General features: G+C 54.5%; 2 protein-coding genes and 1 long non-coding RNA gene across 3 annotated transcripts in view; 2 read left to right on the top strand and 1 right to left on the bottom strand.

The window, feature by feature from the left end:
- Positions 1–26187, bottom strand: part of LOC145529707 (uncharacterized) — a 1704434-nt gene that overhangs the window by 238970 nt on the left and 1439277 nt on the right. Inside the window, exons 184-186 of the long non-coding RNA XR_014071296.1 lie at positions 22960–23071; positions 15317–15428; positions 7673–7784 (exon numbers count right to left, since the gene is read on the bottom strand). This is a non-coding gene — a long non-coding RNA (uncharacterized LOC145529707). The remainder of the gene's footprint in view (positions 1–7672; positions 7785–15316; positions 15429–22959; positions 23072–26187) is intronic.
- Positions 3824–5639, top strand: LOC145529672 (uncharacterized). The gene is made up of 3 exons (XM_081550273.1): positions 3824–4016; positions 4416–4728; positions 4979–5639. Exons 1-3 carry the CDS (start codon positions 3882–3884, stop codon positions 5605–5607), a joined length of 1077 nt encoding a protein of 358 aa, XP_081406399.1. The 5' UTR covers positions 3824–3881; the 3' UTR covers positions 5608–5639.
- LOC145529656 (uncharacterized) lies at positions 11469–13275 on the top strand. Its single transcript, XM_081550254.1, has 3 exons — positions 11469–11661; positions 12061–12373; positions 12623–13275. The coding sequence occupies exons 1-3, from the start codon at positions 11527–11529 to the stop codon at positions 13249–13251; spliced, it is 1077 nt and encodes a 358-aa protein (XP_081406380.1). The 5' UTR covers positions 11469–11526; the 3' UTR covers positions 13252–13275.

Raw genomic sequence — 26187 nt, 5'->3', positions numbered from 1 at the left:
CAAGCTGACAGACAAGCGGGAGAGGACTCACGGGCAGACGGCCTCCGTCAGGTCTCGGGTGGAGCTCTGGGACCAGAGCAGCAACGGGCCATCCCAGCCCCTGGGCTCAGCAGCGCCCTCATTCTCAGGCCGGCGGCTCTGCCCTGAGGGGAGCAGGAAGGTCACCAACTGCCGCAGGCGGACCTCAAGCCCCTCCCACTGCTGGAGCCTGACCTCCCCCGGCCCCACCCCTTCCCCTACCCCAGCAGGACGAGAGCTCGTCTTCCCCTGGCTTCCAACGTGAGGCCCGGCCCTGGGCCCCGATTGGGCACTGCCCCAGTCCGGAGCCAATCACAGTGGCCAGGGAGGTGGAACGCACCGATTGGCCAGGGCCAGGTCATGTGACCATGCTCCCCAGGAAACTCAAATATTACCAAGATTCCCTAACAAGCCAATGAACAAAATTATCCAGTAAAGGCAAACCGTACTTTTTAATGAGGCCGATGTCACAGAAAAAAAAAAAAAAAGCTTCACAATGAACTGCTCAAGGAAGCTACTAAATAAACTTTCAGAAAAGTTAAGTAGTTTTTTTTTTTTTAATAGGGTGACGGAGAGCTATACCTTTCCCATCTATGTGAATTTAGGTTTAAACTAGATTTCCCTTGGCTATTATATACGACAAAAAAACCCCACATCACCCCCTTTCACTCCCCCCACCCCCCAAAAGTGTTTTAGTCTATTGAGTTTTTGTGTCCTCAGTTGTGTCTGATTCACGGCAACTCACGAACTCTACACAGCCAGGCTCTTCCGTCCATGGAATTCAGGGCAATTTTTTTCTGTCACAGTAAATGCCCACCCTGGGTGATCCAAAGGCAAGGGCTCAGAGGCTCCTGAGAGTCTAACTCCTTTCAGCCGAGCACAGAGCTGGCTCCTCACTGGGATGCCTGTGGCCTGGGGCTCCCAGAGGGGAGAGCAGCACTCGCCCCACCGTGTGGTCACTGCTGGAAGTGCAGGCTGCTCCTCACTCCCCCTTGACAGTGTCCCTGAGGGCAGAACAGTGGGAATCTACTCAAGGTGGAAATGCAAACTCCCATGCAACCAAACTTCCCACAAGGTCTCCAAAACCACTCAGGAACAGGGAATTGGAAACTGCAGGGCATGACATGAATGGAGATGGAGACTTGACACCTTACACCTAGTTCACTTCCAGTTATCCCTAGACAAAGTTTCCATGAAAACTTGTCACAAATCTAGAAGAACAATGAGCAGAAACCGGACACGTGCTTTGAGTCTTCACACACAAAACTAAAAGGCAGTCCACAAAACAACCCAGAGAATACAGTGGACTTTGCAAAATCAAAGATATCTACTGTGGGAAAGACCTCATTACAAAAGCAAAAGACAGGTCATACATCGCGAGACGAATGAGTGGAAACACAAAGCTTCTCAAGGATGTGTCTCCAAACAGACAAAGAACACCAACACGACAAGCCTGTGAAAACTAGGGAAAGGTCTGAAGGGACACCAGACTGAGGAAGACACACACAGAGTATCCCGGATGATGTCCAGCACTGAGGGCCTGAAGAAACAACAGTCTAGTTGCACTCGCTCAGGCCTGTGTGACCCTGGATGAGGCCTCTGTTTCCCGGTGGCTCTGAGAGATGGACAGGGAGGAAGGGGAAGAGAAATCACTTGCATTTCTAATACTCACAGCAAAGTCTTCCAATGAGAAGGGAATTATCACCCCCACTGACAATGCCATTCACTGAAGTGATACCCACGAGTCCATCTAACCCAGAAGGGAAGGAAGGACCTGTTCTCACAAAACGGCGAGAGATGGAAGAAGGAAGATCAAGCCCACACCAATCACTGGAAAGAGAAGCTGTGCTCAGGGCTTGAAAGAATTCCTATTGGGAAAATGATGTCACAGCCCCACAAGGCAATCCACAGCTTGGACGCTATTCCTCCCAAAATGCCAATGCATTGTCGCACCGAACAAAGAATTGCAAAAGGGGTTACGGAAACAGAAAAGAGCCTAAATTGTCAATACAATCCGACGAAAAAGCCCCGATACGGACATCCAAGGTTGTGTGAAAGGAAATTAGACGACCAAACTAGGATCCTCAGGAGAGTATCGGAGAAGGCGATGGCGACCCACGCCAGTACTCTTGCCTGGAAAATGCCCTGGACGGAGGAGCCTGGTAGGCTGCAGGCCATGGGGTCGCGCAGAGTCAGACACGACTGAAGTGACTTAGCCGCAGCGGCAGCAGCAGGACAGTATGCTATTGGGAATACAACAACACACACAGATCCAGATCGATGGAATAAAGTTGAGGGTCCAGAAACAAACCCCGGCATCCATGGTCAACTCATCTCTGACACAGAAGGGGAGAATATCCAAATGCGAACAAGAAAGCCTCTTCAATAAATGGCCAGGGGAAAACCAGACAGCTACATCTGAAGAACGCTATTGGTTTTGATGTCACACCACCTCAATATCGGGGAAAAACCTCACCCTAAAGACTGATGTCATGAGATAGCTAGAAAGAAGCGTAGGTCAAAGGCTCCTTAACATCAGAGTCTCCTTGCCATTTGCTGGGCGGAGGTAGAAATGGGTCTCTTCAAGTAAGGGAAAGAGGGAAACGAAGTACACCAATGGGTTTCCATCCAATGGAACCTCTTCACAACAGAGAAGCTAAGCATTCACAGATGCAAAAGATAGGAAACGGAACATGAGAGACTCCTTGCAAGTGGTGTATCTGAGAAGGGGTTCATATGGAAAGAGACGAAGAATGCACAGCACTCAGATTCCAAGAAACACCACCACCACCCTTGACCCTTCCCCCATGACCAACTCCGACCTAAAGCCTTTCTCTCCCTCTAACCCATGCCTAAAACATAACCCTCATCTAATCATATACATGTGCATTCCTAGCATCCATCCATCCACACACGAGAGAGAAAGAGGAAGACACAGACTGAATCGGGAAAGGAAAAGAGAGGGACACAGCCAGAGAGAGACACGGAACCAAAGAGAGGAAAGGAGTCGACGGTCCAGACTTTTCATCAGTCTGTCTCGAAGGTAGAAGCAATGACAGCGCCCATCCACCCCAGAAGGGGGAAAAGGACGGAAGGTTTGGAGAGGAAAAGACAAGAACGCAGGGAGCCGTTAGAAGCTCAGCCACCCGCAGAAGCCGAGCTGGGACACTTGAACAGAATCTCAATGGAAACAGAGGACCAGAAAGTTGGCTACTCTTTTCTATAAGAGAGGGAGACCTTCGAGTCTTCCTTTCAGGCCTCCAACTTGGATGCGGGGTCTCAAAACAGTCAGGAGGGGCAGTGCCTTTTCCTGGGTACCACGGCGCATCCAGGCCTCGTTCTGCCCCATTCTGTGCTGTGTCAGCCCTGGATGGAGTCTTTCTTTCTGAAGTCTCAGCGCACAAGCTCCACGTGATATCGGCCCCAGGTGGAAAGGCATGGAGCCGCTCGTAGGCCGACAGACCTAGGAAACAGATGGGAGAATGACCCCCACTCTGCAGATGGAGAGACTGGGGAAACCCTGAGGGGCATATGCTTGTCCAGGGCCACACCACTTATGAGAAGAAGGAGCCTGGTCTGAGAGCAGCGGGGTCCTCGGAGCTCAGGCCCTGGCTGCACCCAGGCCTCCCCAGGGCTGTGGGCTGGGCTGTGTGGCTGTCACTGTGCCTGCACATGGCCTAAGGGGGGTGGTCGAGCAGTCAGAAACCCAGAGACTCCCTTGGGAAGTTTTGGGGAAGGGACCTCCGCACGAACCCCAGGAAATGATGTCACCTGCCGGCAACAGAACCCAACAGAACCCGCAACCCGGGTATCCAGGCCTCCAGAGCGGAGAGGAGCCCCCAGCCAGATCTCTTGCTGCCAGGATGTTCTGCTGTTTGCCCCTGCCCAGAGGCCGGGGCCTCAGGAGAGCTCACAGGCAGTGTGCGTGGGCACCCTGTCGACGTTGGCTCAGGGCACCCCCGAGAGGCCTCTGGCCCTCTGCCCGGAGAAACAGAAAGGTAACACGGGGAGCCCCAGGCCGGGCCAGGCCACCTCTCCCATGCCACCCGGAAACACCGGGTCCTTTGCCTGTGTGTGTGGATGCGGGTTTCTCGGGGTGTGTCTCCCTCAAGGAAGCCCAGGCGGATGTGGGGTCAGAAGCCTGCGGACAAGTTGTGTCCACACCCCAGGGGAGAGCAGGCTGGCTGGGATGGGGAGAGTGCGGGCAGCGCCGGCCGCCCAGGCTGACCTCACACCCTCAGGTGGGTCTCTTTCCTCCCGGGTGGGGATCTGAGCAGACACACGTCTCTGACCCTTCTGGGAAGAGAAGTTCGAGCAGGCAGAAGCAGCGGCTCCACTGGCCAGGCCCAGCTCGGAAAACTCCCAGCACGGCTGGCTGACGGTCACTGTCGTTGCAGAGCTTCCCACGTGATGAGGCCGAGGACGGGGACACCCCGTCCACCTCCCGGAGGGAGGGGTCGGAGCACCACCCCCCCGCCCGTGAGGCCCAGTGCAGGCTCCAGGTGAGCGTGCCCACGGAGGCATCAGCCCCACCGGGGGCGAAGCGGAGGTGGGGAAGGCCTGCTGCCGAGACACCGCCCAGGATACACCCGGCGGCCCAGTCTGAGGCTGCCACGGAGCTCAGCACACCCGGCTCCGACCCAGAGTCCCGAGAACCCCGGCCTCTGAGGCAGCAGGAGGACCTGGAGCCCAGCACGCCAGAGCACAGAGGTGAGGACGCTGGGGCTGGTGCACGGGAGTGTGTGGGGAGGGGGTGCTGAGCTACACAGGGACGAGTCCCCGAAAGATGCTGCTGGGCCTGCAGCAAGCGCTGGCCTCACACACCCACCCCCATCTTGCACACTTCAGTCCCAAAAGACATCCGACCCTGGGTATTCTTTGGGAATCTCTTGGAAGCTTTCTGTCCCGGGATACGCACATGCCAAGGCTGGCCTGTGGGCAAACTTTGCTTCTCCCCCAGCTCTAGCACTGGCCTCCAACTGGAACCAGGCTCCACTTCCCAGACCTGTGCCTACAGAGGTGGTGGCTCCAGGTGCAGGACCCAGGGATCCACCGAGGGTAGATGGAGAACCGAGACTTGCCCTCGCAGAGACACCAGGCCAGCTGGGTACTGGCCAGCACACCGGGCAGATCGGATCTCCGTGCCTGCAGGACCCCCAGCCCCAGGCACTGATGTCCCACCCCCTCAGCCAGAACCTCCACCTCCACGTGCACCTGTACCTGCTCGGGCTTTGGCAGGAGAACCCGAGGCAGAGGAGGAGTCACCGCCTCGGCAGGGAGAGCCTGCCCTGGCTCCCGCGCAACACCCAGACGCCGACGATGACTCACCCGCCCCTGCAGGAAGAACGAGCCCCCGCTCTGGACAGAGACCCAGAGCCCTTGCCGGAAACACCATGTCCAGGGGAGCGGTCGGCTCTGCCGCCTCCATCGCTGTCTGCTCACCGTGGACGCCGGCAACTCGGTCTGCCCCCAGGGGACATGGAGTTCCTTTCCCCTGAACTGCTTTGCATTTGGTTTGTTTCCACCTTTCTGGTGATGTTTTACTTTTTGTATGGTTTCGTCTATTTTTGTTGGTTAAGTTGGGATTAGTAAACTTTTTCATCATTGTTGCAATTTGGGAACACTGTTGTGTAACTCTGGTGATACTGTGTTACCATCACCACTCTGTAGTTTCAGACCCGTTCGATCTTTATGCCAAACCCGCCAACAAAGCCTGGATTCAAGGCAAGCACGCCCTGTTCATCCCTCCCCCCGATCCTGACCACAATTTCATCTTTTCTTTCTGCATTCCTTCCTATATTCTTGGTGTCCCCAATCAATGACTCTCAGTGAGATGACTGAAGGAGTTTTTTTCGGACTCTCCACCTACTGTAAGACTCCATTGGAGAGTTCTCATTTTTATGTCATTTGAACTAGCCTTTGATAGCTGAAAGGACGGTGTACGTCCTTTCAAGATATCATGTGCCAAACGAAGCCCTTTTGGCAAATGCCATCATTATCTCCAGGCAGGCATTGCTGTTTGAAGGGTGACATCTCAGCCAGAAGGCAGAGGCTGAGCTCCTCTTGTTGCACCAGCTCCCAAAAGAAGCCAAGAAAGGGAGCTGGAACAACAAACCACCCCAACGCCCAGGAAAGCGTTCTTCACGACAGAAGGCTAGCAAATGACCCAACAACCTTGTGGCCCAGAACCCCTCTAGAAAAATCACTGTTCCATACAAAAGAGAAACACATGGGAAGTTCCAAGGAGAGGCAATGCCCATGGCCAGTGTACTTTAGAGACGGCCTGACCGCTCCGGGGAAGACACGCACCGACGGAACCCCTTGGGAAACAGCAGTGAGAGTCCTCACCGTCGTAAGGGTTTCCTCTGGGGACAACCTGCCCTGGGCACCACATGAGGGAGCAGACCGGCTTCTCTTCCTCTGCCCCCACACCATTCACTCATGAAGGCAGCTCAGGTGTTCTCATGCCCTGCCTGCCTGCCTGCCTGCCTGGCTCATCCGTGAGCTGTGACCACCTCCAAGGCAGGACTCCACCTTCTCCTCTCTGTGTACCGTGAATCTGCACACAGTGGGCTTTCAGAACCTTAGGAGACTTGAGCCATTCCCACTCGAGCCAGAACCCTCCCCAGGAAGGAAAACAGCTGTGGAGTCATTTTGGCCCCAGCACTGGTTCCCAAACCCTGGCGGCTCCTACAGCCTCTACGGTGTGAAGAGGGAGGTCCCTTTTGACAGAGCTTTCCGGCTGTCAGATCGAAGCTGTTGTTTCACTGTCAGCTGTGTCTCTGCCGTTGCAGCCAGGTGGGCCACGCTGCTCCAAAGGAGCTCACAAGCTGAGTTGCAAGGGAGGTATTGAGAGGACAGGGATGGCTACAACGTGCTGCAAACTGAGTGAGGGTCCCCACAATCCTCAGCAAAGGTCTGTGGTGTGCAAGTGGGGAGTAGAGGGCCCCCAAGTTCCAAAGGAAGGGAGGTACTCGGGAGATAAAGCCCTTGGCTGCTGTGGTAGCAGCTGCAGATGGCAGCTCGTCCACAGTGCACTTCGAATGAGGTCATATGAGCGGGACTCTGGAAATGGCTCCGAAATCCAGAGAAAGGGGTCAGGGTATGTGGGAATCCGGCGGGGGTGGGGGGTGGATGAAGGAAGGTGTCCTTCCTCTCTCCAGTGCAATTTGGTTTGGTGAGTCTCAAAGCTACCAGATGGCACTTCCCAAGTCAGGCCCCCGCAGGAATCAGGGTGGGCTGCGTGCCTCGGCCCCTGCCACAGGGACAAGCCACACCAGTGGCCTCCCTGAGCTCAAATGGCCGGATCTGGGGGTTCCGTCTGGGTGCACACCTCCTTGCTGTGGCCAAGTTCCCCCCTTCTCTGAGCACCAGCTTCATCATCCTCTCGAATGAGGACATCGATTGCTACCTTGGCACGTTACTCTCTTCATCCTGTGAAGACTCATTAGGCTTATCCTACAATTACTAGCTGGCCCGAAGAGATATCTCCTGAATCCAGATTAAGCTGGAGTCTCCCAGGCTCATCTGGCATGTCTTCCCTGAAGTCTGCCAAAACCCACACCCTTGCATTTCCAGGGACTCCCCTGAGCCGGCTGGGCAGAAAACCCAGCATGGTTCAAACAAGCTGACAGACAAGCGGGAGAGGACTCACGGGCAGACGGCCTCCGTCAGGTCTCGGGTGGAGCTCTGGGACCACAGCAGCAACGGGCCATCCCAGCCCCTGGGCTCAGCAGCGCCCTCATTCTCAGGCCGGCGGCTCTGCCCTGAGGGGAGCAGGAAGGTCACCAACTGCCGCAGGCGGACCTCAAGCCCCTCCCACTGCTGGAGCCTGACCTCCCCCGGCCCCACCCCTTCCCCTACCCCAGCAGGACGAGAGCTCGTCTTCCCCTGGCTTCCAACGTGAGGCCCGGCCCTGTGCCCCGATTGGGCACTGCCCCAGTCCGGAGCCAATCACAGTGGCCAGGGAGGTGGAACGCACCGATTGGCCAGGGCCAGGTCATGTGACCATGCTCCCCAGGAAACTCAAATATTACCAAGATTCCCTAACAAACCAATGAACAAAATTATCCACTAAAGGCAAACCGTACTTTTTAATGAGGCCGATGTCACAGAAAAAAAAAAAAAAAATGCTTCACAATGAACTGCTCAAGGAAGCTACTAAATAAACTTTCAGAAAAGTTAAGTAGTTTTTTTTTTTTTTAATAGGGTGACGGAGAGCTATACCTTTCCCATCTATGTGAATTTAGGTTTAAACTAGATTTCCCTTGGCTATTATATACGACAAAAAAAAACCCACATCACCCCCTTTCACTCCCCCCACCCCCCAAAAGTGTTTTAGTCTATTGAGTTTTTGTGTCCTCAGTTGTGTCTGATTCACGGCAACTCACGAACTCTACACAGCCAGGCTCTTCCGTCCATGGAATTCAGGGCAATTTTTTTCTGTCACAGTAAATGCCCACCCTGGGTGATCCAAAGGCAAGGGCTCAGAGGCTCCTGAGAGTCTAACTCCTTTCAGCCGAGCACAGAGCTGGCTCCTCACTGGGATTCCTGTGGCCTGGGGCTCCCAGAGGGGAGAGCAGCACTCGCCCCACCGTGTGGTCACTGCTGGAAGTGCAGGCTGCTCCTCACTCCCCCTTGACAGTGTCCCTGAGGGCAGAACAGTGGGAATCTACTCAAGGTGGAAATGCAAACTCCCATGCAACCAAACTTCCCACAAGGTCTCCAAAACCACTCAGGAACAGGGAATTGGAAACTGCAGGGCATGACATGAATGGAGATGGAGACTTGACACCTTACACCGAGTTCACTTCCAGTTATCCCTAGACAAAGTTTCCATGAAAACTTGTCACAAATCTAGAAGAACAATGAGCAGAAACCGGACACGTGCTTTGAGTCTTCACACACAAAACTAAAAGGCAGTCCACAAAACAACCCAGAGAATACAGTGGACTTTGCAAAATCAAAGATATCTACTGTGGGAAAGACCTCATTACAAAAGCAAAAGACAGGTCATACATCGCGAGACGAATGAGTGGAAACACAAAGCTTCTCAAGGATGTGTCTCCAAACAGACAAAGAACACCAACACAACAAGCCTGTGAAAACTAGGGAAAGGTCTGAAGGGACACCAGACTGAGGAAGACACACACAGAGTATCCCGGATGATGTCCAGCACTGAGGGCCTGAAGAAACAACAGTCTAGTTGCACTCGCTCAGGCCTGTGTGACCCTGGATGAGGCCTCTGTTTCCCGGTGGCTCTGAGAGATGGACAGGGAGGAAGGGGAAGAGAAATCACTTGCATTTCTAATACTCACAGCAAAGTCTTCCAATGAGAAGGGAATTATCACCCCCACTGACAATGCCATTCACTGAAGTGATACCCACGAGTCCATCTAACCCAGAAGGGAAGGAAGGACCTGTTCTCACAAAACGGCGAGAGATGGAAGAAGGAAGATCAAGCCCACACCAATCACTGGAAAGAGAAGCTGTGCTCAGGGCTTGAAAGAATTCCTATTGGGAAAATGATGTCACAGCCCCACAAGGCAATCCACAGCTTGGACGCTATTCCTCCCAAAATGCCAATGCATTGTCGCACCGAACAAAGAATTGCAAAAGGGGTTACGGAAACAGAAAAGAGCCTAAATTGTCAATACAATCCGACGAAAAAGCCCCGATACGGACATCCAAGGTTGTGTGAGAGGAAATTAGACGACCAAACTAGGATCCTCAGGAGAGTATCGGAGAAGGCGATGGCGACCCACGCCAGTACTCTTGCCTGGAAAATGCCCTGGACGGAGGAGCCTGGTAGGCTGCAGGCCATGGGGTCGCGCAGAGTCAGACACGACTGAAGTGACTTAGCCGCAGCGGCAGCAGCAGGACAGTATGCTATTGGGAATACAACAACACACACAGATCCAGATCGATGGAATAAAGTTGAGGGTCCAGAAACAAACCCCGGCATCCATGGTCAACTCATCTCTGACACAGAAGGGGAGAATATCCAAATGCGAACAAGAAAGCCTCTTCAATAAATGGCCATGGGAAAACCAGACAGCTACATCTGAAGAACGCTATTGGTTTTGATGTCACACCACCTCAATATCGGGGAAAAACCTCACCCTAAAGACTGATGTCATGAGATAGCTAGAAAGAAGCGTAGGTCAAAGGCTCCTTAACATCAGAGTCTCCTTGCCATTTGCTGGGCGGAGGTAGAAATGGGTCTCTTCAAGTAAGGGAAAGAGGGAAACGAAGTACACCAATGGGTTTCCATCCAATGGAACCTCTTCACAACAGAGAAGCTAAGCATTCACAGATGCAAAAGATAGGAAACGGAACATGAGAGACTCCTTGCAAGTGGTGTATCTGAGAAGGGGTTCATATGGAAAGAGACAAAGAATGCACAGCACTCAGATTCCAAGAAACACCACCACCACCCTTGACCCTTCCCCCATGACCAACTCCGACCTAAAGTCTTTCTCTCCCTCTAACCCATCCCTAAAACATAACCCTCATCTAATCATATACATGTGCATTCCTAGCATCCATCCATCCACACACGAGAGAGAAAGAGGAAGACACAGACTGAATCGAGAAAGGAAAAGAGAGGGACACAGCCAGAGAGAGACACGGAACCAAAGAGAGGAAAGGAGTCGACGGTCCAGACTTTTCATCAGTCTGTCTCGAAGGTAGAAGCAATGACAGCGCCCATCCACCCCAGAAGGGGGAAAAGGACGGAAGGTTTGGAGAGGAAAAGACAAGAACGCAGGGAGCCATTAGAAGCTCAGCCACCCGCAGAAGCCGAGCTGGGACACTTGAACAGAATCTCAATGGAAACAGAGGACCAGAAAGTTGGCTACTCTTTTCTATAAGAGAGGGAGACCTTCGAGTCTTCCTTTCGGGCCTCCAACTTGGATGCGGGGTCTCAAAACAGTCAGGAGGGGCAGTGCCTTTTCCTGGGTACCACGGCGCATCCAGGCCTCGTTCTGCCCCATTCTGTGCTGTGTCAGCCCTGGATGGAGTCTTTCTTTCTGAAGTCTCAGCGCACAAGCTCCACGTGATATCGGCCCCAGGTGGAGAGGCTTGGAGCCGCTCGTAGGCCGACAGACCTAGGAAACAGATGGGAGAATGACCCCCACTCTGCAGATGGAGAGACTGGGGAAACCCTGAGGGGCATATGCTTGTCCAGGGCCACACCACTTATGAGAAGAAGGAGCCTGGTCTGAGAGCAGCGGGGTCCTCGGAGCTCAGGCCCTGGCTGCACCCAGGCCTCCCCAGGGCTGTGGGCTGGGCTGTGTGGCTGTCACTGTGCCTGCACATGGCCTAAGGGGGGTGGTCGAGCAGTCAGAAACCCAGAGACTCCCTTGGGAAGTTTTGGGGAAGGGACCTCAGCACGAACCCCAGGAAATGATGTCACCTGCCGGCAACAGAACCCAACAGAACCCGCAACCCGGGTATCCAGGCCTCCAGAGCGGAGAGGAGCCCCCAGCCAGATCTCTTGCTGCCAGGATGTTCTGCTGTTTGCCCCTGCCCAGAGGCCGGGGCCTCAGGAGAGCTCACAGGCAGTGTGCGTGGGCACCCTGTCGACGTTGGCTCAGGGCACCCCCGAGAGGCCTCTGGCCCTCTGCCCGGAGAAACAGAAAGGTAACACGGGGAGCCCCAGGCCGGGCCAGGCCACCTCTCCCATGCCACCCGGAAACACCGGGTCCTTTGCCTGTGTGTGTGGATGCGGGTTTCTCGGGGTGTGTCTCCCTCAAGGAAGCCCAGGCGGATGTGGGGTCAGAAGCCTGCGGACAAGTTGTGTCCACACCCCAGGGGAGAGCAGGCTGGCTGGGATGGGGAGAGTGCGGGCAGCGCCGGCCGCCCAGGCTGACCTCACACCCTCAGGTGGGTCTCTTTCCTCCCGGGTGGGGATCTGAGCAGACACACGTCTCTGACCCTTCTGGGAAGAGAAGTTCGAGCAGGCAGAAGCAGCGGCTCCACTGGCCAGGCCCAGCTCGGAAAACTCCCAGCACGGCTGGCTGACGGTCACTGTCGTTGCAGAGCTTCCCACGTGATGAGGCCGAGGACGGGGACACCCCGTCCACCTCCCGGAGGGAGGGGTCGGAGCACCACCCCCCCGCCCGTGAGGCCCAGTGCAGGCTCCAGGTGAGCGTGCCCACGGAGGCATCAGCCCCACCGGGGGCGAAGCGGAGGCGGGGAAGGCCTGCTGCCGAGACACCGCCCAGGATACACCCGGCGGCCCAGTCTGAGGCTGCCACGGAGCTCAGCACACCCGGCTCCGACCCAGAGTCCCGAGAACCCCGGCCTCTGAGGCAGCAGGAGGACCTGGAGCCCAGCACGCCAGAGCACAGAGGTGAGGACGCTGGGGCTGGTGCACGGGAGTGTGTGGGGAGGGGGTGCTGAGCTACACAGGGACAGTCCCCGAAAGATGCTGCTGGGCCTGCAGCAAGCGCTGGCCTCACACCCCCACCCCCATCTTGCACACTTCAGTCCCAAAAGACATCCGACCCTGGGTATTCTTTGGGAATCTCTTGGAAGCTTTCTGTCCCGGGATACGCACATGCCAAGGCTGGCCTGTGGGCAAACTTTGCTTCTCCCCCAGCTCTAGCACTGGCCTCCAACTGGAACCAGGCTCCACTTCCCAGACCTGTGCCTACAGAGGTGGTGGCTCCAGGTGCAGGACCCAGGGATCCACCGAGGGTAGATGGAGAACCGAGACTTGCCCTCGCAGAGACACCAGGCCAGCTGGGTACTGGCCAGCACACCGGGCAGATCGGATCTCCGTGCCTGCAGGACCCCCAGCCCCAGGCACTGATGTCCCACCCCCTCAGCCAGAACCTCCACCTCCACGTGCACCTGTACCTGCTCGGGCTTTGGCAGGAGAACCCGAGGCAGAGGAGGAGTCACCGCCTCGGCAGGGAGAGCCTGCCCTGGCTCCCGCGCAACACCCAGACGCCGACGATGACTCACCCGCCCCTGCAGGAAGAACGAGCCCCCGCTCTGGACAGAGACCCAGAGCCCTTGCCGGAAACACCATGTCCAGGGGAGCGGTCGGCTCTGCCGCCTCCATCCCTGTCTGCTCACCGTGGACGCCGGCAACTCGGTCTGCCCCCAGGGGACATGGAGTTCCTTTCCCCTGAACTGCTTTGCATTTGGTTTGTTTCCACCTTTCTGGTGATGTTTTACTTTTTGTATGGTTTCGTCTATTTTTGTTGGTTAAGTTGGGATTAGTAAACTTTTTCATCATTGTTGCAATTTGGGAACACTGTTGTGTAACTCTGGTGATACTGTGTTACCATCACCACTCTGTAGTTTCAGACCCGTTCGATCTTTATGCCCCACCCGCCAACAAAGCCTGGATTCAAGGCAAGCACGCCCTGTTCATCCCTCCCCCCGATCCTGACCACAATTTCATCTTTTCTTTCTGCATTCCTTCCTATATTCTTGGTGTCCCCAATCAATGACTCTCAGTGAGATGACTGAAGGAGTTTTTTTCGGACTCTCCACCTACTGTAAGACTCCATTGGAGAGTTCTCATTTTTATGTCATTTGAACTAGCCTTTGATAGCTGAAAGGACGGTGTACGTCCTTTCAAGATATCATGTGCCAAACGAAGCCCTTTTGGCAAATGCCATCATTATCTCCAGGCAGGCATTGCTGTTTGAAGGGTGACATCTCAGCCAGAAGGCAGAGGCTGAGCTCCTCTTGTTGCACCAGCTCCCAAAAGAAGCCAAGAAAGGGAGCTGGAACAACAAACCACCCCAACGCCCAGGAAAGCGTTCTTCACGACAGAAGGCTAGCAAATGACCCAACAACCTTGTGGCCCAGAACCCCTCTAGAAAAATCACTGTTCCATACAAAAGAGAAACACATGGGAAGTTCCAAGGAGAGGCAATGCCCATGGCCAGTGTACTTTAGAGACGGCCTGACCGCTCCGGGGAAGACACGCACCGACGGAACCCCTTGGGAAACAGCAGTGAGAGTCCTCAGCGTCGTAAGGGTTTCCTCTGGGGACAACCTGCCCTGGGCACCACATGAGGGAGCAGACCGGCTTCTCTTCCTCTGCCCCCACACCATTCACTCATGAAGGCAGCTCAGGTGTTCTCATGCCCTGCCTGCCTGCCTGCCTGCCTGGCTCATCCGTGAGCTGTGACCACCTCCAAGGCAGGACTCCACCTTCTCCTCTCTGTGTACCGTGAATCTGCACACAGTGGGCTTTCAGAACCTTAGGAGACTTGAGCCATTCCCACTCGAGCCAGAACCCTCCCCAGGAAGGAAAACAGCTGTGGAGTCATTTTGGCCCCAGCACTGGTTCCCAAACCCTGGCGGCTCCTACAGCCTCTACGGTGTGAAGAGGGAGGTCCCTTTTGACAGAGCTTTCCGGCTGTCAGATCGAAGCTGTTGTTTCACTGTCAGCTGTGTCTCTGCCGTTGCAGCCAGGTGGGCCACGCTGCTCCAAAGGAGCTCACAAGCTGAGTTGCAAGGGAGGTATTGAGAGGACAGGGATGGCTACAACGTGCTGCAAACTGAGTGAGGGTCCCCACAATCCTCAGCAAAGGTCTGTGGTGTGCAAGTGGGGAGTAGAGGGCCCCCAAGTTCCAAAGGAAGGGAGGTACTCGGGAGATAAAGCCCTTGGCTGCTGTGGTAGCAGCTGCAGATGGCAGCTCGTCCACAGTGCACTTCGAATGAGGTCATATGAGCGGGACTCTGGAAATGGCTCCGAAATCCAGAGAAAGGGGTCAGGGTATGTGGGAATCCGGCGGGGGTGGGGGGTGGATGAAGGAAGGTGTCCTTCCTCTCTCCAGTGCAATTTGGTTTGGTGAGTCTCAAAGCTACCAGATGGCACTTCCCAAGTCAGGCCCCCGCAGGAATCAGGGTGGGCTGCGTGCCTCGGCCCCTGCCACAGGGACAAGCCACACCAGTGGCCTCCCTGAGCTCAAATGGCCGGATCTGGGGGTTCCGTCTGGGTGCACACCTCCTTGCTGTGGCCAAGTTCCCCCCTTCTCTGAGCACCAGCTTCATCATCCTCTCGAATGAGGACATCGATTGCTACCTTGGCACGTTACTCTCTTCATCCTGTGAAGACTCATTAGGCTTATCCTACAATTACTAGCTGGCCCGAAGAGATATCTCCTGAATTCAGATTAAGCTGGAGTCTCCCAGGCTCATCTGGCATGTCTTCCCTGAAGTCTGCCAAAACCCACACCCTTGCATTTCCAGGGACTCCCCTGAGCCGGCTGGGCAGAAATCCCAGCATGGTTCAAACAAGCTGACAGACAAGCGGGAGAGGACTCACGGGCAGACGGCCTCCGTCAGGTCTCGGGTGGAGCTCTGGGACCACAGCAGCAACGGGCCATCCCAGCCCCTGGGCTCAGCAGCGCCCTCATTCTCAGGCCGGTGGCTCTGCCCTGAGGGGAGCAGGAAGGTCACCAACTGCCGCAGGCGGACCTCAAGCCCCTCCCACTGCTGGAGCCTGACCTCCCCCGGCCCCACCCCTTCCCCTACCCCAGCAGGACGAGAGCTCGTCTTCCCCTGGCTTCCAACGTGAGGCCCGGCCCTGGGCCCCGATTGGGCACTGCCCCAGTCCGGAGCCAATCACAGTGGCCAGGGAGGTGGAACGCACCGATTGGCCAGGGCCAGGTCATGTGACCATGCTCCCCAGGAAACTCAAATATTACCAAGATTCCCTAACAAGCCAATGAACAAAATTATCCACTAAAGGCAAACCGTACTTTTTAATGAGGCCGATGTCACAGAAAAAAAAAAAAAATGCTTCACAATGAACTGCTCAAGGAAGCTACTAAATAAACTTTCAGAAAAGTTAAGTAGTTTTTTTTTTTTTTTAATAGGGTGACGGAGAGCTATACCTTTCCCATCTATGTGAATTTAGGTTTAAACTAGATTTCCCTTGGCTATTATATACGACAAAAAAACCCCACATCACCCCCTTTCACTCCCCCCACCCCCCAAAAGTGTTTTAGTCTATTGAGTTTTTGTGTCCTCAGTTGTGTCTGATTCACGGCAACTCACGAACTCTACACAGCCAGGCTCTTCCGTCCATGGAATTCAGGGCAATTTTTTTCTGTCACAGTAAATGCCCACCCTGGGTGATCCAAAGGCAAGGGCTCAGAGGCTCCTGAGAGTCTAACTCCTTTCAGCCGAGCACAGAGCTGGCTCCTCACTGGGATTCCTGTGGCCTGGGGCTCCCAGAGGGGAGAGCAGCACTCGCCCCACCGTGTGGTCACTGCTGGAAGTGCAGGCTGCTCCTCACTCCCCCTTGACAGTGTCCCTGAGGGCAGAACAGTGGGAATCTACTCAAGGTGGAAATGCAAACTCCCATGCAACCAAACTTCCCACAAGGTCTCCAAAACCACTCAGGAACAGGGAATTGGAAACTGCAGGGCATGACATGAATGGAGATGGAGACTTGACACCTTACACCGAGTTCACTTCCAGTTATCCCTAGACAAAGTTTCCATGAAAACTTGTCACAAATCTAGAAGAACAATGAGCAGAAACCGGACACGTGCTTTGAGTCTTCACACACAAAACTAAAAGGCAGTCCACAAAACAACCCAGAGAATACAGTGGACTTTGCAAAATCAAAGATATCTACTGTGGGAAAGACCTCATTACAAAAGCAAAAGACAGGTCATACATCGCGAGACGAATGAGTGGAAACACAAAGCTTCTCAAGGATGTGTCTCCAAACAGACAAAGAACACCAACACAACAAGCCTGTGAAAACTAGGGAAAGGTCTGAAGGGACACCAGACTGAGGAAGACACACACAGAGTATCCCGGATGATGTCCAGCACTGAGGGCCTGAAGAAACAACAGTCTAGTTGCACTCGCTCAGGCCTGTGTGACCCTGGATGAGGCCTCTGTTTCCCGGTGGCTCTGAGAGATGGACAGGGAGGAAGGGGAAGAGAAATCACTTGCATTTCTAATACTCACAGCAAAGTCTTCCAATGAGAAGGGAATTATCACCCCCACTGACAATGCCATTCACTGAAGTGATACCCACGAGTCCATCTAACCCAGAAGGGAAGGAAGGACCTGTTCTCACAAAACGGCGAGAGATGGAAGAAGGAAGATCAAGCCCACACCAATCACTGGAAAGAGAAGCTGTGCTCAGGGCTTGAAAGAATTCCTATTGGGAAAATGATGTCACAGCCCCACAAGGCAATCCACAGCTTGGACGCTATTCCTCCCAAAATGCCAATGCATTGTCGCACCGAACAAAGAATTGCAAAAGGGGTTACGGAAACAGAAAAGAGCCTAAATTGTCAATACAATCCGACGAAAAAGCCCCGATACGGACATCCAAGGTTGTGTGAGAGGAAATTAGACGACCAAACTAGGATCCTCAGGAGAGTATCGGAGAAGGCGATGGCGACCCACGCCAGTACTCTTGCCTGGAAAATGCCCTGGACGGAGGAGCCTGGTAGGCTGCAGGCCATGGGGTCGCGCAGAGTCAGACACGACTGAAGTGACTTAGCCGCAGCGGCAGCAGCAGGACAGTATGCTATTGGGAATACAACAACACACACAGATCCAGATCGATGGAATAAAGTTGAGGGTCCAGAAACAAACCCCGGCATCCATGGTCAACTCATCTCTGACACAGAAGGGGAGAATATCCAAATGCGAACAAGAAAGCCTCTTCAATAAATGGCCATGGGAAAACCAGACAGCTACATCTGAAGAACGCTATTGGTTTTGATGTCACACCACCTCAATATCGGGGAAAAACCTCACCCTAAAGACTGATGTCATGAGATAGCTAGAAAGAAGCGTAGGTCAAAGGCTCCTTAACATCAGAGTCTCCTTGCCATTTGCTGGGCGGAGGTAGAAATGGGTCTCTTCAAGTAAGGGAAAGAGGGAAACGAAGTACACCAATGGGTTTCCATCCAATGGAACCTCTTCACAACAGAGAAGCTAAGCATTCACAGATGCAAAAGATAGGAAACGGAACATGAGAGACTCCTTGCAAGTGGTGTATCTGAGAAGGGGTTCATATGGAAAGAGACAAAGAATGCACAGCACTCAGATTCCAAGAAACACCACCACCACCCTTGACCCTTCCCCCATGACCAACTCCGACCTAAAGTCTTTCTCTCCCTCTAACCAATCCCTAAAACATAACCCTCATCTAATCATATACATGTGCATTCCTAGCATCCATCCATCCACACACGAGAGAGAAAGAGGAAGACACAGACTGAATCGAGAAAGGAAAAGAGAGGGACACAGCCAGAGAGAGACACGGAACCAAAGAGAGGAAAGGAGTCGACGGTCCAGACTTTTCATCAGTCTGTCTCGAAGGTAGAAGCAATGACAGCGCCCATCCACCCCAGAAGGGGGAAAAGGACGGAAGGTTTGGAGAGGAAAAGACAAGAACGCAGGGAGCCATTAGAAGCTCAGCCACCCGCAGAAGCCGAGCTGGGACACTTGAACAGAATCTCAATGGAAACAGAGGACCAGAAAGTTGGCTACTCTTTTCTATAAGAGAGGGAGACCTTCGAGTCTTCCTTTCGGGCCTCCAACTTGGATGCGGGGTCTCAAAACAGTCAGGAGGGGCAGTGCCTTTTCCTGGGTACCACGGCGCATCCAGGCCTCGTTCTGCCCCATTCTGTGCTGTGTCAGCCCTGGATGGAGTCTTTCTTTCTGAAGTCTCAGCGCACAAGCTCCACGTGATATCGGCCCCAGGTGGAGAGGCTTGGAGCCGCTCGTAGGCCGACAGACCTAGGAAACAGATGGGAGAATGACCCCCACTCTGCAGATGGAGAGACTGGGGAAACCCTGAGGGGCATATGCTTGTCCAGGGCCACACCACTTATGAGAAGAAGGAGCCTGGTCTGAGAGCAGCGGGGTCCTCGGAGCTCAGGCCCTGGCTGCACCCAGGCCTCCCCAGGGCTGTGGGCTGGGCTGTGTGGCTGTCACTGTGCCTGCACATGGCCTAAGGGGGGTGGTCGAGCAGTCAGAAACCCAGAGACTCCCTTGGGAAGTTTTGGGGAAGGGACCTCCGCACGAACCCCAGGAAATGATGTCACCTGCCGGCAACAGAACCCAACAGAACCCGCAACCCGGGTATCCAGGCCTCCAGAGCGGAGAGGAGCCCCCAGCCAGATCTCTTGCTGCCAGGATGTTCTGCTGTTTGCCCCTGCCCAGAGGCCGGGGCCTCAGGAGAGCTCACAGGCAGTGTGCGTGGGCACCCTGTCGACGTTGGCTCAGGGCACCCCCGAGAGGCCTCTGGCCCTCTGCCCGGAGAAACAGAAAGGTAACACGGGGAGCCCCAGGCCGGGCCAGGCCACCTCTCCCATGCCACCCGGAAACACCGGGTCCTTTGCCTGTGTGTGTGGATGCGGGTTTCTCGGGGTGTGTCTCCCTCAAGGAAGCCCAGGCGGATGTGGGGTCAGAAGCCTGCGGACAAGTTGTGTCCACACCCCAGGGGAGAGCAGGCTGGCTGGGATGGGGAGAGTGCGGGCAGCGCCGGCCGCCCAGGCTGACCTCACACCCTCAGGTGGGTCTCTTTCCTCCCGGGTGGGGATCTGAGCAGACACACGTCTCTGACCCTTCTGGGAAGAGAAGTTCGAGCAGGCAGAAGCAGCGGCTCCACTGGCCAGGCCCAGCTCGGAAAACTCCCAGCACGGCTGGCTGACGGTCACTGTCGTTGCAGAGCTTCCCACGTGATGAGGCCGAGGACGGGGACACCCAGTCCACCTCCCGGAGGGAGGGGTCGGAGCACCACCCCCCCGCCCGTGAGGCCCAGTGCAGGCTCCAGGTGAGCGTGCCCACGGAGGCATCAGCCCCACCGGGGGTGAAGCGGAGGCGGGGAAGGCCTGCTGCCGAGACACCGCCCAGGATACACCCGGCGGCCCAGTCTGAGGCTGCCACGGAGCTCAGCACACCCGGCTCCGTCCCAGAGTCCCGAGAACCCCGGCCTCTGAGGCAGCAGGAGGACCTGGAGCCCAGCACGCCAGAGCACAGAGGTGAGGACGCTGGGGCTGGTGCACGGGAGTGTGTGGGGAGGGGGTGCTGAGCTACACAGGGACGAGTCCCCGAAAGATGCTGCTGGGCCTGCAGCAAGCGCTGGCCTCACACCCCCACCCCCATCTTGCACACTTCAGTCCCAAAAGACATCCGACCCTGGGTATTCTTTGGGAATCTCTTGGAAGCTTTCTGTCCCGGGATACGCACATGCCAAGGCTGGCCTGTGGGCAAACTTTGCTTCTCCCCCAGCTCTAGCACTGGCCTCCAACTGGAACCAGGCTCCACTTCCCAGACCTGTGCCTACAGAGGTGGTGGCTCCAGGTGCAGGACCCAGGGATCCACCGAGGGTAGATGGAGAACCGAGACTTGCCCTCGCAGAGACACCAGGCCAGCTGGGTACTGGCCAGCACACCGGGCAGATCGGATCTCCGTGCCTGCAGGACCCCCAGCCCCAGGCACTGATGTCCCACCCCCTCAGCCAGAACCTCCACCTCCACGTGCACCTGTACCTGCTCGGGCTTTGGCAGGAGAACCCGAGGCAGAGGAGGAGTCACCGCCTCGGCAGGGAGAGCCTGCCCTGGCTCCCGCGCAACACCCAGACGCCGACGATGACTCACCCGCCCCTGCAGGAAGAACGAGCCCCCGCTCTGGACAGAGACCCAGAGCCCTTGCCGGAAACACCATGTCCAGGGGAGCGGTCGGCTCTGCCGCCTCCATCCCTGTCTGCTCACCGTGGACGCCGGCAACTCGGTCTGCCCCCAGGGGACATGGAGTTCCTTTCCCCTGAACTGCTTTGCATTTGGTTTGTTTCCACCTTTCTGGTGATGTTTTACTTTTTGTATGGTTTCGTCTATTTTTGTTGGTTAAGTTGGGATTAGTAAACTTTTTCATCATTGTTGCAATTTGGGAACACTGTTGTGTAACTCTGGTGATACTGTGTTACCATCACCACTCTGTAGTTTCAGACCCGTTCGATCTTTATGCCCCACCCGCCAACAAAGCCTGGATTCAAGGCAAGCACGCCCTGTTCATCCCTCCCCCCGATCCTGACCACAATTTCATCTTTTCTTTCTGCATTCCTTCCTATATTCTTGGTGTCCCCAATCAATGACTCTCAGTGAGATGACTGAAGGAGTTTTTTTCGGACTCTCCACCTACTGTAAGACTCCATTGGAGAGTTCTCATTTTTATGTCATTTGAACTAGCCTTTGATAGCTGAAAGGACGGTGTACGTCCTTTCAAGATATCATGTGCCAAACGAAGCCCTTTTGGCAAATGCCATCATTATCTCCAGGCAGGCATTGCTGTTTGAAGGGTGACATCTCAGCCAGAAGGCAGAGGCTGAGCTCCTCTTGTTGCACCAGCTCCCAAAAGAAGCCAAGAAAGGGAGCTGGAACAACAAACCACCCCAACGCCCAGGAAAGCGTTCTTCACGACAGAAGGCTAGCAAATGACCCAACAACCTTGTGGCCCAGAACCCCTCTAGAAAAATCACTGTTCCATACAAAAGAGAAACACATGGGAAGTTCCAAGGAGAGGCAATGCCCATGGCCAGTGTACTTTAGAGACGGCCTGACCGCTCCGGGGAAGACACGCACCGACGGAACCCCTTGGGAAACAGCAGTGAGAGTCCTCACCGTCGTAAGGGTTTCCTCTGGGGACAACCTGCCCTGGGCACCACATGAGGGAGCAGACCGGCTTCTCTTCCTCTGCCCCCACACCATTCACTCATGAAGGCAGCTCAGGTGTTCTCATGCCCTGCCTGCCTGCCTGCCTGCCTGGCTCATCCGTGAGCTGTGACCACCTCCAAGGCAGGACTCCACCTTCTCCTCTCTGTGTACCGTGAATCTGCACACAGTGGGCTTTCAGAACCTTAGGAGACTTGAGCCATTCCCACTCGAGCCAGAACCCTCCCCAGGAAGGAAAACAGCTGTGGAGTCATTTTGGCCCCAGCACTGGTTCCCAAACCCTGGCGGCTCCTACAGCCTCTACGGTGTGAAGAGGGAGGTCCCTTTTGACAGAGCTTTCCGGCTGTCAGATCGAAGCTGTTGTTTCACTGTCAGCTGTGTCTCTGCCGTTGCAGCCAGGTGGGCCACGCTGCTCCAAAGGAGCTCACAAGCTGAGTTGCAAGGGAGGTATTGAGAGGACAGGGATGGCTACAACGTGCTGCAAACTGAGTGAGGGTCCCCACAATCCTCAGCAAAGGTCTGTGGTGTGCAAGTGGGGAGTAGAGGGCCCCCAAGTTCCAAAGGAAGGGAGGTACTCGGGAGATAAAGCCCTTGGCTGCTGTGGTAGCAGCTGCAGATGGCAGCTCGTCCACAGTGCACTTCGAATGAGGTCATATGAGCGGGACTCTGGAAATGGCTCCGAAATCCAGAGAAAGGGGTCAGGGTATGTGGGAATCCGGCGGGGGTGGGGGGTGGATGAAGGAAGGTGTCCTTCCTCTCTCCAGTGCAATTTGGTTTGGTGAGTCTCAAAGCTACCAGATGGCACTTCCCAAGTCAGGCCCCCGCAGGAATCAGGGTGGGCTGCGTGCCTCGGCCCCTGCCACAGGGACAAGCCACACCAGTGGCCTCCCTGAGCTCAAATGGCCGGATCTGGGGGTTCCGTCTGGGTGCACACCTCCTTGCTGTGGCCAAGTTCCCCCCTTCTCTGAGCACCAGCTTCATCATCCTCTCGAATGAGGACATCGATTGCTACCTTGGCACGTTACTCTCTTCATCCTGTGAAGACTCATTAGGCTTATCCTACAATTACTAGCTGGCCCGAAGAGATATCTCCTGAATCCAGATTAAGCTGGAGTCTCCCAGGCTCATCTGGCATGTCTTCCCTGAAGTCTGCCAAAACCCACACCCTTGCATTTCCAGGGACTCCCCTGAGCCGGCTGGGCAGAAAACCCAGCATGGTTCAAACAAGCTGACAGACAAGCGGGAGAGGACTCACGGGCAGACGGCCTCCGTCAGGTCTCGGGTGGAGCTCTGGGACCACAGCAGCAACGGGCCATCCCAGCCCCTGGGCTCAGCAGCGCCCTCATTCTCAGGCCGGCGGCTCTGCCCTGAGGGGAGCAGGAAGGTCACCAACTGCCGCAGGCGGACCTCAAGCCCCTCCCACTGCTGGAGCCTGACCTCCCCCGGCCCCACCCCTTCCCCTACCCCAGCAGGACGAGAGCTCGTCTTCCCCTGGCTTCCAACGTGAGGCCCGGCCCTGGGCCCCGATTGGGCACTGCCCCAGTCCGGAGCCAATCACAGTGGCCAGGGAGGTGGAACGCACCAATTGGCCAGGGCCAGGTCATGTGACCATGCTCCCCAGGAAACTCAAATATTACTAAGATTCCCTAACAAACCAATGAACAAAATTATCCAGTAAAGGCAAACCGTACTTTTTAATGAGGCCGATGTCACAGAAAAAAAAAAAAAAGCTTCACAATGAACTGCTCAAGGAAGCTACTAAATAAACTTTCAGAAAAGTTAAGTAGTTTTTTTTTTTTTTTTAATAGGGTGACGGAGAGCTATACCTTTCCCATCTATGTGAATTTAGGTTTAAACTAGATTTCCCTTGGCTATTATATACGACAAAAAAACCCCACATCACCCCCTTTCACTCCCCCCACCCCCCAAAAGTGTTTTAGTCTATTGACTTTTTGTGTCCTCAGTTGTGTCTGATTCACGGCAACTCACGAACTCTACACAGCCAGGCTCTTCCGTCCATGGAATTCAGGGCAATTTTTTTCTGTCACAGTAAATGCCCACCCTGGGTGATCCAAAGGCAAGGGCTCAGAGGCTCCTGAGAGTCTAACTCCTTTCAGCCGAGCACAGAGCTGGCTCCTCACTGGGATGCCTGTGGCCTGGGGCTCCCAGAAGGGAGAGCAGCACTCGCCCCACCGTGTGGTCACTGCTGGAAGTGCAGGCTGCTCCTCACTCCCCCTTGACAGTGTCCCTGAGGGCAGAACAGTGGGAATCTACTCAAGGTGGAAATGCAAACTCCCATGCAACCAAACTTCCCACAAGGTCTCCAAAACCACTCAGGAACAGGGAATTGGAAACTGCAGGGCATGACATGAATGGAGATGGAGACTTGACACCTTACACCGAGTTCACTTCCAGTTATCCCTAGACAAAGTTTCCATGAAAACTTGTCACAAATCTAGAAGAACAATGAGCAGAAACCGGACACGTGCTTTGAGTCTTCACACACAAAACTAAAAGGCAGTCCACAAAACAACCCAGAGAATACAGTGGACTTTGCAAAATCAAAGATATCTACTGTGGGAAAGACCTCATTACAAAAGCAAAAGACAGGTCATACATCGCGAGACGAATGAGTGGAAACACAAAGCTTCTCAAGGATGTGTCTCCAAACAGACAAAGAACACCAACACAACAAGCCTGTGAAAACTAGGGAAAGGTCTGAAGGGACACCAGACTGAGGAAGACACACACAGAGTATCCCGGATGATGTCCAGCACTGAGGGCCTGAAGAAACAACAGTCTAGTTGCACTCGCTCAGGCCTGTGTGACCCTGGATGAGGCCTCTGTTTCCCGGTGGCTCTGAGAGATGGACAGGGAGGAAGGGGAAGAGAAATCACTTGCATTTCTAATACTCACAGCAAAGTCTTCCAATGAGAAGGGAATTATCACCCCCACTGACAATGCCATTCACTGAAGTGATACCCACGAGTCCATCTAACCCAGAAGGGAAGGAAGGACCTGTTCTCACAAAACGGCGAGAGATGGAAGAAGGAAGATCAAGCCCACACCAATCACTGGAAAGAGAAGCTGTGCTCAGGGCTTGAAAGAATTCCTATTGGGAAAATGATGTCACAGCCCCACAAGGCAATCCACAGCTTGGACGCTATTCCTCCCAAAATGCCAATGCATTGTCGCACCGAACAAAGAATTGCAAAAGGGGTTACGGAAACAGAAAAGAGCCTAAATTGTCAATACAATCCGACGAAAAAGCCCCGATACGGACATCCAAGGTTGTGTGAAAGGAAATTAGACGACCAAACTAGGATCCTCAGGAGAGTATCGGAGAAGGCGATGGCGACCCACGCCAGTACTCTTGCCTGGAAAATGCCCTGGACGGAGGAGCCTGGTAGGCTGCAGGCCATGGGGTCGCGCAGAGTCAGACACGACTGAAGTGACTTAGCCGCAGCGGCAGCAGCAGGACAGTATGCTATTGGGAATACAACAACACACACAGATCCAGATCGATGGAATAAAGTTGAGGGTCCAGAAACAAACCCCGGCATCCATGGTCAACTCATCTCTGACACAGAAGGGGAGAATATCCAAATGCGAACAAGAAAGCCTCTTCAATAAATGGCCATGGGAAAACCAGACAGCTACATCTGAAGAACGCTATTGGTTTTGATCTCACACCACCTCAATATCGGGGAAAAACCTCACCCTAAAGACTGATGTCATGAGATAGCTAGAAAGAAGCGTAGGTCAAAGGCTCCTTAACATCAGAGTCTCCTTGCCATTTGCTGGGCGGAGGTAGAAATGGGTCTCTTCAAGTAAGGGAAAGAGGGAAACGAAGTACACCAATGGGTTTCCATCCAATGGAACCTCTTCACAACAGAGAAGCTAAGCATTCACAGATGCAAAAGATAGGAAACGGAACATGAGAGACTCCTTGCAAGTGGTGTATCTGAGAAGGGGTTCATATGGAAAGAGACAAAGAATGCACAGCACTCAGATTCCAAGAAACACCACCACCACCCTTGACCCTTCCCCCATGACCAACTCCGACCTAAAGCCTTTCTCTCCCTCTAACCCATCCCTAAAACATAACCCTCATCTAATCATATACATGTGCATTCCTAGCATCCATCCATCCACACACGAGAGAGAAAGAGGAAGACACAGACTGAATCGAGAAAGGAAAAGAGAGGGACACAGCCAGAGAGAGACACGGAACCAAAGAGAGGAAAGGAGTCGACGGTCCAGACTTTTCATCAATCTGTCTCGAAGGTAGAAGCAATGACAGCGCCCATCCACCCCAGAAGGGGGAAAAGGACGGAAGGTTTGGAGAGGAAAAGCCAAGAACGCAGGGAGCCATTAGAAGCTCAGCCACCCGCAGAAGCCGAGCTGGGACACTTGAACAGAATCTCAATGGAAACAGAGGACCAGAAAGTTGGCTACTCTTTTCTATAAGAGAGGGAGACCT

The sequence above is a fragment of the Giraffa tippelskirchi genome, chromosome 12 (assembly GCF_054371585.1).
Source record: "Giraffa tippelskirchi isolate mGirTip1 chromosome 12, T2T-mGirTip1v1.2.pri, whole genome shotgun sequence".
Taxonomy (NCBI): Eukaryota; Metazoa; Chordata; class Mammalia; order Artiodactyla; family Giraffidae; genus Giraffa; species Giraffa tippelskirchi.
This window is presented reverse-complemented; position numbering and strand designations above follow the sequence as displayed.

What these genes read in the sequence shown, in the direction of transcription:
- LOC145529672 (XM_081550273.1), top strand. Translation starts at nt 3,882, where the DNA reads ATGTTCTGCTGTTTGCCCCTGCCCAGAGGCCGGGGCCTCAGGAGAGCT. An exon ending in CTGCCCGGAGAAACAGAAAG is followed by an intron (nt 4,017 to 4,415) that starts GTAACACGGGGA and finishes CTGTCGTTGCAG; the next exon opens with AGCTTCCCACGTGATGAGGC. An exon ending in CAGCACGCCAGAGCACAGAG is followed by an intron (nt 4,729 to 4,978) that starts GTGAGGACGCTG and finishes CTTCTCCCCCAG; the next exon opens with CTCTAGCACTGGCCTCCAAC.
- LOC145529656 (XM_081550254.1), top strand. Translation starts at nt 11,527, where the DNA reads ATGTTCTGCTGTTTGCCCCTGCCCAGAGGCCGGGGCCTCAGGAGAGCT. An exon ending in CTGCCCGGAGAAACAGAAAG is followed by an intron (nt 11,662 to 12,060) that starts GTAACACGGGGA and finishes CTGTCGTTGCAG; the next exon opens with AGCTTCCCACGTGATGAGGC. An exon ending in CAGCACGCCAGAGCACAGAG is followed by an intron (nt 12,374 to 12,622) that starts GTGAGGACGCTG and finishes CTTCTCCCCCAG; the next exon opens with CTCTAGCACTGGCCTCCAAC.